Here is a 13,567-nt window from a genome sequence, read left to right on the forward strand (position 1 = left end):
TTCTTCAAACCAAGCTGCTTACCTATTGCAGATTCAGTCTTCCCAGCCTGGTGCAGGTCTACAATTTTGTTTCTGGTGTCCTTTGACAGCTCTTTGGTCTTGGCCATAGTGGAGTTTGGAGTGTGACTGTTTGAGGTTGTGGACAGGTGTATTTTATACTGATAACAAGATCAAACAGGTGCCATTAATACAGGTAACGAGTGGAGGACAGAGGAGCCAGGTCTGTGAGAGCCAGAAATCTTGCTTGTTTGTAGGTGACCAAATACTTATTTTCCACCATCATTTGCAAAATTCATAAAAAATTCTACAATGTGAATTTCTGGATTTTTTGAATTTTTCTGTCATAGTTGAAGTGTACCTATGATGAAAATTACAGGCCTCTCTCATCTTTTTAAGTGGGAGAACTTGCACAATTGGTGGCTGACTAAATACTTTTTTGCCCCACTGTATGTACATGAAGGCAGGGTAAAGTGACTAGGCATAAGGATAGATAATAATTAGACTAAAATAAAGAACCGTGTACACTCCATAAACACAACCTGTCACAATGTTTTAATTTGATTAGGCTACTTCAAATGTCCTGTAGGCTATCTGTGCACATTCGTCCCAAATTTAATTCCAGCATCCAAACTGTGCAGCAGCCATTTGATGAATGGAAAGAGACATCTGTTACAAAACACCAAAAAAGTTGAATAATATTCGGAAATTGTGAAGACAAGCCTTCAATACTGGCTAGACCTGCAAGGTAAGGAGGGATATATTTTCTGTGTGTCAAGATATACATAGTCTGTTTTATTGTGATGTTGAAAATGCAAACCATGATATTGAAGTGCCCGAAGCCGGTAAAAGCTTTACTTACTGGTTGTGTGGTGCATTGGTACAGAATCCTGTTGTTGGATAACTATTTGCATATATTATATATAATTATAAATATAGTATCAAAATATAGAAATCTGATTTCCCCCTAGCTGATCATTGTGTGCAGCCAGCTCTGATTGCTGTGTAATGAAACAGGCAGAGTGAGTAAGCTCGTCTGTGGTAGTAGGCGAACCCTCTGCCTTCTGGCCCGTAGCCCTGCCTGGCATCGACTGTGCCACAAATGCATGCTGAAGTGGCAAAGTCAATATCCATGTTTATAAACACAGGGTCGCAACAGTTATTTTTATTTGTGGTCGTCATTATTATTTAGAGTCAATTTAACGAGGGGGGAGGGTGTGCAATTTTATTTTACAGTACAAGGGGAGGGTCATGTGAAAATAGTTTTTACGTTGAGGTACATCTTTTTTTAAAGTCAACTACCAGCAAATTTCTAATGGTCGCTTATGTCTGAGTTTGAGAGGAAACCAGCTGGAAATGCTTTGCATAAAGAAAGAATTATTGGATGTTTTCTCTGTTATCAAGCATTAACAGGTCATGGCTCGGCACAATTCATTATGTGTGCCAGACATTCCACCAGCTTTGCTGCCTCGGAATGGAGTGTCAGCAAACAGAACCGTGCATATTTCACATTAATGCCCTGTGAGCTATCATAGCCTCTGGGGGAGTTTGCATTTTGTTCCAGGGCAGTGAGAAGTCGTGAGCTAGTGGTAACAGCGTAACTGCAGCACCGTGGCCAATACTGAATGGCTCCCAAGTGTTTGGGTAAGCATAGCCAGTCCGTCAGTCAGAAATGTGCATCGGTCTGACTTAAAATTACTGCAACCAGACAGCTTGTCGAATAAAGCTGTTCAGTCAAAGGCTTGAAGGAAATGCAGGCCTATAGTCCTCAAATCACATGTGCCTAATACAACGGGTGTAGACTTAACCATGAAATGTTTGCTCACGAGCCCTTCCCAACGATGCAGAGTTCAAAAATACACATAGTAACATGAGGACTAAAATACACAAGAATGGAGCTATATACAGGGAGTACCAGTCCCAGATCAATGTGCAGGGGCACGAGGTACTTGAGGTAGATATGTACATGAAGACAGGGTAACATGACTAGTCATAAGAATAGAGAATAATAAGAGTAAAATAAAGAACAGCGTACACTCTTAGAAAAATAGGTGCTACTGTATCTAGAACCTAAAAGGGTTCTTCGCCTGTCACCATTGGAAAACCCTTTGAAGAACCTTTTCTTGGTTGCAGGTAGAATGTAGAAACCATGTAGAAACCTTTCTACAGAGGGTTCTACATGGAACCCAAAAGGGTTTTACCTGGAGCCAAAAAGGGTTCTACCTGGAACTATAAATGGTTCTCTTATGGGGACAGCCGAAGAACCATTTTGGAGAAGAAAAAAATTCAAAGAAATTAGCAGCAGCATATGATGAGTGTAGAAGTGTGTATGTGTAATTTTGTTGCGTTGGTAAGTGTGTGTGTGTATGTATGCGTGTGTGTGTGTGTGTGTGTGTGTGTGTGTGTGTGTGTGTGTGTGTGTGTGTGTGTGTGTGTGTGTGTGTGTGTGTGTGTGTGTGTGTGTGTGTGTGTGTGTGTGTTGTTGGCATGCGTGTGTGTGCGTACAGTATGTAGTGTATGTGAATATGTGTGGGTTTTGTGTGAGAGTGTTTGTGTAGTGTGTGTATATAGTGTGTGTATATAGTCTTGTGAGTGTGCATAGAACCAGTGCAAGATAAGATCAGTGCAGATAGTCCAGATAACCATTATTTAACTATTTTACAGTCTGATGGCTATGTAGCAGTCTTATAGTTTTGGCATAGAAGCTGTCTCTGAGCCTGTTGGTCAGAGAGCTGATGCTCCGGTATCGTTTGCAGGACGGTAGCAGATTGAACATTCTACGGCAGGCCTGGGCAACTCCAGTCCTCGGGGGCCTGATTGGTTTCACACCTTTTCCCCATCCCTATCTAACACAGCTGATTAAACTAATTGCATTCTAAACTGAAGATCATGGTTAGTTGATTATTGGAGTCAGGTGTGTTAGCTGGGTCTGGGGCAAAAGTGTGACACCAATCAGGCCCCCAAAGACTGGAGTTACTCATCCCTGGTCTATGGCTTGGGTGGCTAAAGTCTTTGGTAATTATGTTGTCCTTCCTCTGACACCGCCTGATATAGAGGTCCTGGATGGCAGGCAGCTCAGCCCCAGTGATGTACTGGGCTGTCCACACCACCCTCTGTAGCGCTTTGCTGTCGAGGGCGGTGCATTTGCCATAAGCGGTGATGCAGCCAGTCAAAATGCTCTCGTTGGTGCAGCTGTAGAACTTTTTGAGGAACCAAATCTTGTCAGCCTCCTGAGGGGGAAGCGGCACTGTTATGCCCTCTTCACGACTCTGTAGGTGCGTGTGGACTGTGTTATGTCCTTAGTGATGTAGACACCAAAGAATTTGAAGCTCTCGATGTGGATGGGGGGAGGTGGGGGTGCACTCCCCTCTTTCTCCTGTAGTCCATGATCAGCTCCTTGGACTTATTGAGGTTGTGGGAGTGGTTGCTGTGTTGGCACCACATTGCCAAGTCTCTGACCTCCTCCCTGTACGCTGTCTCATCAGCGTCGGTGATCAGGCCTACCACTGTTGTATCAGCAAACTTGATGATGGTGTTGAGTCGTGCATGGCCATGCAGTCGTGGTTGAACAGGGAGTACAGGAGGAGACTAGGCACACCCTTGAGGGGCCCCCGTGTTGGGGGTCAGCGTGGCAGAGGTGTTGTTGCCTACCCTCACCCCCTGGGGCCGGCCCGTCAGGAAGTCCAGGATCCAGTTACAGAGAGAGGTGTTCAGTCCCAGGGTCCCCAGCAGAGGGGACTACGGTGTTGAACGCTGAGCTGTAGTCTATGAACAGCATTCTCACATAGTTATTTCCCCTCTTGTCCAGGTGGGAGAGGGCAGAGGTCAGTAATCCAGGGTGATGTGACAAGGTACAGAATGGCAGGCAGGCTCAGGGTCAGGGCAGAAAGAATGGTCACAACAGTGAAAACTAGAAAACAGGAACTAGAGAAAGACAGGAGCACGGGAAAATGCTGGTAGGCTTGATGAGACAAAACAAACTGGCAACAGACAAACAGAGAACACAGGTATAAATACACAGGGGATAATGGGGAAGATGGCGACACCTGGAGGGGGGTGGAGACAGAGACAGGTGAAACAGATCACAAAGACAGGTGAAACAGATCAGGGTGTGACAGAAAAGAATTGAACACAATTTTGTCTCTTCCACCTCAACAAGGGTAGAAACTATGTTCTTAAATAGGCAGACTATTAATTGGTGTGGAAGATAGGCCAACATACTTAAAATAGGTCTACATACTTAAGATAGGTCTACATACTTGGACTTGAACTACACTGACAGATTGCCAGGACAAATTCAATCAATGGCCGTGGTTTCATAGTGTTCAGTAGGCCTCTAGAAAGGGAACAAAGGAACCGCAAGAAAGAGAGGAAGAGCAAAATCTGAAATCCAATTCCATCAAACCCATGTGAGCAATTATCATAATTACATACTAGAGGGGTTTTTTTCTGTCTGGGAACTGAAGCAGAAAGGAGAGAATCCCACAGATAGAAATTGGCTGTGTCTTAGTAGGTGGTGGAGAGGAGGAGGGGGAGAAGGAAGGGGAAGGAGAGAGAAAAGGTAGTGTAGTGAAGAAGAGAGGGTGGTGAGAAAGAAGGAGGAGGTGTGAGAGAGGTGAAGAGCGTAGAACAGGGCGTGAGAACAGACACTTGATTTTCCACTAGCTCTGGTTACTCATTACTGCACTGGCACACCCCTTCTATTCTCCCACTCTGTCTCCTCTCCACTCTCCCACTCTCTTTTCCTTATTTCTGGATCCGTTCCTCTCTCATCTCCTCTCTACTTTCCTTTTCCATCCTCTCCCACTCTTCTCTCTTTCCGTGTCCTCTTCTCTCTTCTCTCTTTCCCTGTGTCCTCTTCTCTCTTTCCCTGTGTCCTCTTCTCTCTGCTCTCTTTCCCTGTGTCCTCTTCTCTCTGCTCTCTTTCCCTGTGTCCTCTTCTCTCTTCTCTCTTTCCCTGTGTCCTCTTCTCTCTCCTCTCTTTCCCTGTGTCCTCTTCTCTCTTCTCTCTTTCCCTGTGTCCTCTTCTCTCTGCTCTCTTTCCCTGTGTCCTCTTCTCTCTGCTCTCTTTCCCTGTGTCCTCTTCTCTCTTCTCTCTTTCCCTGTGTCCTCTTCTCTCTTTCCCTGTGTCCTCTTCTCTCTTCTCTCTTTCCCTGTGTCCTCTTCTCTCTTCTCTCTTTCCCTGTGTCCTCTTCTCTCTTCTCTCTTTCCCTGTGTCCTCTTCTCTCTTCTCTCTTTCCCCGTGTCCTCTTCTCTCCTCTCTTTCCTTGTGCCCTCTTCTCTCTTCTCTCACATCCTCTCATGTACTACCCTCTCTCTTCCTCTATTTCTCCCTCCTCATCCCTCACCTCATTTATTTCTCCACCCTCAGGAGCAGTGTGAGTCGTGAGTCTGTCATAATGCTGGCATTGTCTACCCTCCAACCCTGAACCCACCCCCCGCCCCGCTGCTTAGAAGGATGGAGATAGAAACGATGCCCTTAGAGCACAAACACACACACACCCACACACAAACACACACACTTCATCATTCTTTCAGACACAGCAAACTCACCCCCAACCACTTACACCAACCCGCGCACGCACCATGTATCATTGCATCACCATTTCATAACCTCCTCATTTTCTCTCCTCTAATTTAATTCATCATTTTTTTCTCCCTCTCTCTCTTTCATAGCCCCCGCTATGCATATTAATGACACATGGAGAAGGATTGATTAAAATCGCACCAAGGAAAGAGTGTATGAGCACACAATTAAATGACAGCTTATTCTCTGGGAGAGAAACACATTTATAATGGATTTATACTGTATCATTAAAACTCCCATTGTATATGCATACAATTTACATATCACCTCCGTTAATATGGAGTAAACAAAAGCAGCCTAAAAGCAGCCTAGACATTCACTGACTATGTTGCAGCTCAAATGACATCTTAAATGGTAACCTGACGTATTCTCCTATTCCCCTGGTCAAAAGTTCACATCCGAAATCCACAGACGATGTAATTGACATCACACTGCACACTGCCCTTTCCCATCTGGACAAGAGGAATACCTATGTAAGAATGCAGTTAATTGACTACAGCTCAGCCTTCAACACCATAGTACCCTCCAAGCTCATCATTAAGCTCGGGGCCCTGGGTCTGAACCCCGCCCTGTGCAACTGGGTCCTGGACTTCCTGATGGGCCGCCCCCAAATGGTGAAGGTAGGAAACAACACCTCCACTATGCTGACCCTCAACACAGGGGCCCCACAAGGGTGTGTGCTCAGCCCCCTCCTGTACTCACTCAATCATCAAGTTTGCAGATGACACAACAGTAGTAGGCCTGATTACCAAAAAGGATGAGACAGCCTACAGGAAGGAGGTAAGGGCCCTGGCAGAGTGGTGCCAGGAAAATAACCTCTCCCTCAATGTCAACACAACTAAGGAGCTGATCGTAGACTTCAGGAGACAGTAGAGGAAGCACGCCCCCATCCACATCAATGGGACCCCAGTGGAGAAGGTGAAAAGTTCCTCGGCGTACACATCACTGACAATCTGAAATGGTCCACCCGCACAGACAGTGTGGTAGAGAAGGCGCAATAGCGCCTCTTCAACCTCAGGAGGCTGAATAAATGAGTCTTTGCCCCTAAGACCCTCACAAAGTTTTACAGATGCACCACTGAGAGCTGTCCTGTCAGTCTGTATCAATGCCCGGTACAGCAACTGCACAGTCCGCAACCGCAGGGCTCTCCAGAGGGTGGTGCGGTCTGCCCAATGCATCACCGGGGACACACTGCCTGCCCTCCAGGACACCTACAGCACCCGATGTCACAGGAAGGCCATCAAAGACATCAACCCCCCGAGCCACAGCCTGTTTACCCCGCTATCATCCAGAAGGCGAGGTCAGTACAGGTGCATCAAAGCTGGGACCTAGGTAATGAAAAAGAGCTTCTATCTCAAGGCCATCAGACTGTTAAATAGCCATCACTAGCCGGCCTCCACCCAGTATCCTGCCATGAACTTAGTCACTAGCTGGCTACCACTTGGTTACCTAACCCTGCACCTTAGAGGCTGCTGCCCTATATACATAGACATGGAATCACTGGCCACTTTAATAATGGAACACTGGCCACTTTAATAATTGTACATACTGTATTTTACTGTATTCTAGTCAATGCCACTCTGACATTGCTTGTCCTAAAGTGTATATATTTCTTAATTCCATTATTTTACTTGTAGATTTGTGTGTATTGTTGTGAATTGTTAGATACTACTGCACTGTTGGAGCTAGAAACACAAGCATTTCACTACACCCGCAATAACATTGCTAAATATGTGTATATGACCAATAAAATGTGATTTGATTTGATTATCCTTTAAGGTATGACTTTATTCTGTACCACTCAGTCAGACAATGCCGCCATGTGGAAAGTATACCTCCATTTCAGATAGAGACCAGGAACCCATCTACTGTGTCAAAATCCAATGTATGTCAATAATGGGATCTGGTTTCCTCGATGTCCCAAAATGCCAGCATAGAGCCAGTAGAGGTTATAGGTCACAAAGCAATTCTTTTTTGGTCTATTTTTAGAGCTAGAATTCTCTGCAGAGTGAATTCTTTCTGAAGGGTATTGACTATTTCTCTAGCACAGGTATTATACAGTTGATGTTGGTTTTGACAGTCTGGGTCCATGCCTGCAGAGGCTGGAGCTTTAAATCAATCTTTACAGTTCCCAGGTCTGCCTTTGCTTTTTCTCTGAGGCCCTGGTCCAATTGAACATTTGTCCTTCTTTCCTCCCTTCCTTTAAAAAAAATCACTGATCTGTGTGTGATCGGATAGAAATCATCTCCGATCTTGGAGTGTGTAGTGGGTAGGACTATATGAGTACTATGGGGGTACTTTGTAATTAAGAATACATTGGAAGCATATTCAAGGATGTCTTTTAAACAACTGCTCCATCCCTAAGTCTCCATTCATTTGAGGAATTATGCATGTCCAAACAAGGGTCAGGATCTGGACGAAACATAATTAGAACCAAATTAATGTTGACTCATTTTATGCTGCTACCCAGTGTCATCTATTTGATTCCTCCACAACAGTCTTCATCAGGCTACTCCGGTTAAAACCCCATCAAAGACCATTAAGGCTGGAAACGATGCTGTACCATAAGGCTAAATGGAAGATCACACACGGGAACAGTAAACAGTGAGTGAGCGGACATTCACTCTCTTTTCATCTCTGTTTTGATAGACTCGACCAGTAGCCTTTGGAGAAAAAAAAACCTGGAGGAAACAGAAAGGTGGGGAAGGGTTTTAGCGTCGCACAAGCTCAAGGGGTACAGCATTTGAAGAGAAGACATCTAAGCCGTGTGCATGGGTAAAGGGGGGGAGAGAGAGAGAAAGGGAGAGAGAGAGAGCCTTCCCATCACTCTGTTGAGAGCTGGGAGGTAGAGAGGAGACATGAAAGATCTAGGCCCTGGCTTGACCGTTTGTGTGAAGAATCACACGGCGACATTGTCGCTCTGTAATCCAATACTGTCTTGTATGTTTGGAGTGACTTCCTCCATGGACTTCCTCCATGGAAATCTATACTGGAGATGAAGTATGAAATGTTACACAACACACCGTCAAACAAACAAATGAATGCATGCACACACACAAGCATATATACACACACACATAGTAACTGTATACACACACACCACACACACACGTGTTCCACACTCCAAGGCTAAACGCAATTTACACACGTACACACAAACAGTCTGGCTCTACCCTGCTGCCGGCTGTCTGAAATTAATTCACGGTGAAAATGTACCCGGGCCCTACTCTACTCTGCTATTTCATTTAGTGTAGGATCCAGTGAAGCATGGAGTCTAGCCATGATGATTTCTGCCTTATCAGATTTCGTCAGATATTTCACCTGACCAAATAAATGTGGTTGTTGATCTACTTCACAGCTTGATTTGGGGATTGCGGCGGTTCTACATATGGACACAGACAGTTCATCTCAAAAGTCTAAAACTGCCTCCTTGTCTGCTATCCTCTATCTACACTGATATGAATGAGCTGGAAAGGCCTGGAGCTAATTCACACCAAGAATCCTATTGCTCCTGTTTTCGGATCAAAGTGCATGTCTGTGTGGCCTATGGGGCTTCTGTGTGTTTGTGTGTCTAACTCTCTCTCCCACTCTGTTTCTCTAGATGCGTTCGACGCGGGGTGTGTCAGTGTGGCCGGTGGGGTTGGTTAGTGGGCGGAGGTACGAGCGCCCCATAGTGGATAAGGGAAAAGTGGTGGGCTGGTACACTGGCTGGAGGCCCGACCGCCCCTTCGCCATCGACATGGCAGGTAAGAGTACATCTAATCATCTAGGGCAGAGGAACAGACCCCAGTGTTTTTTTAAATCTGGAATGCAGCCCAACATGGTGTTGTAAACTGCTTCACACTATTAAATGGGCTCTTGTGTTTGGGGTGAGGAGTGGGAGACTGTTCTCGGTCTCTCTCTAAAAGGGTGCGTCAGGGAACGGTGCTTCTCGGCTGTAAGCACATCTAAAAGTAACTGGTGTTTTGCGGATACTATTTAATGAAGCTGCTAGTTGAGGACTTGTGAGGCATCCGTTTCTCAAACTAGACACTAATATATTTGTCCTCTTGCTCAGTTGTGCACCGGGGCCTCCCACTCCTCTTTCTATTCTGGTTACAGCCAGTTTGCGAGGTTCTGTGAAGGGAGTAGTACACAGCGTTGCACAAGATCTTCAGTTTCTTGGCAATTTCTCGCATGGAAGTCTTCATTTCTCAGAACAAGAATAGACTGACGAGTTTCAGAAGAAAGTACTTTGTTTCTGGCCATTTTGAGCCTGTAATCGAACCCACGAATGCTGATGCTCCAGATACTCAACTAGTCTAAAGAAAGCCAGTTTTATTGCTTGTTTAATCAGGACAAAGGTTTTCAGCTGTGCAACCATAATTGCAAAAGGGTTTTCTAATGATTAATTAGCCGTTTAAAATTATAAACTTGGATTAGCTAACATAACGTGCCATTGGAACACAGGAGTAATGTTTGCTGATAATGGTCCTCTGTACACCTATGTAGATATTCTATAAAAATGTCTACACTGTATTTCTGATCAATTTGATTCTATTTTAATGGACAAAAAATGAGCTTTTCTTTCAAAATAACAAGGACATTTCTAAGTGACCCCAAACTTTTGAACGGTAGTGTACATATATTATATTCACCACAGAACTTGCAATCAATCAATTTTTTGGCCCACAAAACCCCCCTTTAATCACTATTCATCTGCTGTACAATGGGCAATGTTGAGCAGTGTGTAAATTGCAGCTTTTACCTTAATAACTTGTATTGTGGTATTGGAGGCTATTGTTAGCAGCCAAGTTGGCCAATTAATCTGTCCCAACGCTGCTCTATCTCATTTACTGGGCCACAATTGGGCCAGAGAAAGAGGAGATGGTTGAGTATTCTTCTGGTGCAGTCACACACACGCGAGCGCACGCACGCACACACACTTGCAAGCACACGCACACACACACACTTGCAAACACACGCACACACAGTTCTGTATATCTCGTCCCACACACATGCACCAACACGCAAAGCCCTGTCCGTCATTGTCTTGGAGTGGAGCTCTCACCAGAAGAGGATTTTGAGAGAGCAACATGAAAGTGTTTAGTGTTTACACCACAGCGAGTAAGTGGGTGAGGGGGGGGGGGGGGTGCATGCTAACACTAACCCTTTTCTTGACCAATGGTCATAAGCCTCACTCATAAAACAGGAAGTAACCAGCTGTGTCACAGTATTCTAAAATGTCTATCCTTCCTTTGTGTCCTTTCCAAAGGTTTCCACCATTGTATCAGTGATCATTTAGCAGGCAAAGATATGCTTTACTTCATTTATTAGGATCCCCATTAGCCGACGCCAATGGCAACAACTAGTCTTACTGGGGTCCGACACATTACGAAAAATACATTACAGATCAAAAAAACTTTACAATTGACATACATTTAAAAACATTAACATATAGTGTGTGTGTGTGTGTGTGTGTGTGTGCACCTATCAGTTACACATACAGTACATGTCAGTCAGCGGAGGTTGCTGAGGGGAGAACAGTTCATAATAATGGCTGGAACAGAGTAAAAGGAATGGCATCAAACACCTGGAAACCATGTGTTTAATGTATTGGATAACATTCCACTGATCCTGCTCCAGTCGTTACCACGAGCCCATCCTCCCCAATTAAGGTGCCACCAACCTCCTGTACATACACACAACAAGTAGGTCACATGGGGGAGAGGCGTTTGTCGTTTGTTTTAGAAACCAGGTTTGCTGTTCATTTGTGCGATATAAGATGAAAGGGAGTTTTTTTGTATAGTTTCTAACACGTACAGTACATACAGTACATACAGTACATACAGTACATAGAAACAGAACCATAAAGAAAAGGACAAGGAAAAGAAGCTGGATGAAACTATTGAGACAGAATCTGCACTGACAGACAGGCATTGCTAACAGATGCACTAATCTTCATACCACCTTAGCTGCAGGTTAAGAGATGTCTATCTTATAATTGCTTTCATACCTATCTATCATACCTGGGGTACAGCTTCTGGGCTTTCACTGCAGTATCACTCACTGCTCAGTAATATGCCTGATAGGACTGACCCAATAGGAAGATCTCAGTGGACTAACTCAGACACACTGTGTGTATGTGTGTGTGTGTTAAACTGGCGACCTTCTTTGACTCCAAATGCAGGAAATACGCAACACCCACTGGCACACACACACACAACCTCACAATCTCTCAGTGGAGTGGAAGGATACCCATGAGAGTAGAGTTATGGCCTAGAAAACAGAGTGCTAGAAACGTGGAGGGGCGAGTAAACGTAATATGCTATTCCATGCAGCCATCAGCACACCCCATACCCAGTGGTATTGCATATATTGTAACTGAGATAAGGAGAGTAATATGAGATACTGTAGTGGGTTCTTCCTGTGATACTGTCTAGCATTCTCGATGCATAGTCATGAACAGCAAACACACCCACGTGCACACACTCTGCCGCACAGTTGAGATATATCTGATCTCCGGTCAGTTGCACCATAGTTCGAGGTCATCAATGATCTGTATGTAGTTACTTCCAGGATGATTAATAAAGCAAGGAATGAATTGATCCCAAGATTGACATGTGATGTGTGAGACATAATCATCTGACCAGGCACATGAACCTCTTCCGCTTCCTTTTCTCCAGGTTTTGCAGTGAACCTCCAAGTGGTCCTGGGGAACCCACGGGCTTTGTTCAAGCGTAGGGGTTCCCAGCCTGGTATGCAGGAGTCTGACTTCCTGAAACAGATCACCAAGGTGGGGGAGCTGGAGCCCAAAGCCAACAACTGCACTAGGGTGAGTAGCCCATCATTGTGGCAACCCCATTAATCCCTGACCTCTAACCCCATATCAGACCCCAAAGACTTGCTAATTGGTCAAAACAACAAGTTGGCATGACAGTGAGATTTTTATTTTGTTTGTGATGAAGCACCATCTCCTAATATAGCATCTGTGTGTCCTCTCTTCATCAGTTAGGCTACCTCCCTCCTCTCTTGTACAGCTCATGACACTGTTAGTCATCATCATTATCAGCCCATTAGTTTAATGGGGCCACTGCAGGCTGATATTAATACATACCATTAGCAGGATGTGACATCATCAATTATCACCCACCACGGTCATATCGCCAGCAGTACGTGACATCATCACTAATAGCAGCCCAGCACTGCAGAACGGTGCGCTCCGTTTTGGGGAAACGTGTCATTTTGTACAAACCATCATGCAACGTAGCAAACTTTGAACTGGACCCCAGGTAAAAGTTGCCTTTAGGCACAGATCTAGGGTCAGCTTACCTGCCCCACATGCTAACCTTAAAAGGGGAAATTCTCAATTGAAACAATAACAAAGTGTTTTCCCCGCCCCTGTTTCAGTAAAAAGCTGAGGTAGAGGGCTGGAGAAATGTAACCACTCTCAAATTTATAGACACATCTAACGAAGCATAATATAAAATTGATAGTTTTAGCCATTTTTTGAGACTATATGTACTTTGTTTACAAACATTGGAGTAAAACAAGCTTACATTCTGGGTTATGATGGGGTGTGACAGTTGAACTAAGCATTTCTAAGTTATATTCTTCAAGGATCAATGGGTAAATGACCGAATACAAACAGTGTAGCTATTCCCTCCGCAAGGCAATCAAACAAGCTAAGCGTCAGTATAAAGACAAAGTAGAATCTCAATTCAACGGCTCAGACACAAGAGGTATGTGGCAGGGTCTACAGTCAATCACGGATTACAAAAAGCAGCCCCAAAACCAGCCCCATCACGGACCAGGATGTCTTGCTCCCAGGCAGACTAAATAACTTTTTTGCCTGCTTTGAGGACAATACAGTGCCACTGACACGGCCCGCAACCAAAACATGCGGTCTCTCCTTCACTGCAGCCGACGTGAGGAAAACATTTAAACGTGTTAACCCTCGCAAGGCTGCAGGCCCAGACGGCATCCCCAGCCGCGCCCTCAGAG

General features: G+C 44.8%; 1 protein-coding gene across 1 annotated transcript in view; it reads left to right on the forward strand.

Annotated features, from left to right (window-relative positions):
* LOC109888791 (galactosylgalactosylxylosylprotein 3-beta-glucuronosyltransferase 2) overlaps window positions 1-13,567 on the forward strand; it is a 30,740-nt gene that overhangs the window by 11,171 nt on the left and 6,002 nt on the right. The window contains exons 2-3 of the mRNA XM_020479965.2: window positions 9,186-9,330; window positions 12,250-12,398. Of these exons, the coding sequence (XP_020335554.1) occupies window positions 9,186-9,330; window positions 12,250-12,398 (294 nt within the window). The remainder of the gene's footprint in view (window positions 1-9,185; window positions 9,331-12,249; window positions 12,399-13,567) is intronic.

The sequence above is a fragment of the Oncorhynchus kisutch genome, linkage group LG4, assembly GCF_002021735.2.
Source record: "Oncorhynchus kisutch isolate 150728-3 linkage group LG4, Okis_V2, whole genome shotgun sequence".
NCBI lineage: Eukaryota > Metazoa > Chordata > Actinopteri > Salmoniformes > Salmonidae > Oncorhynchus > Oncorhynchus kisutch.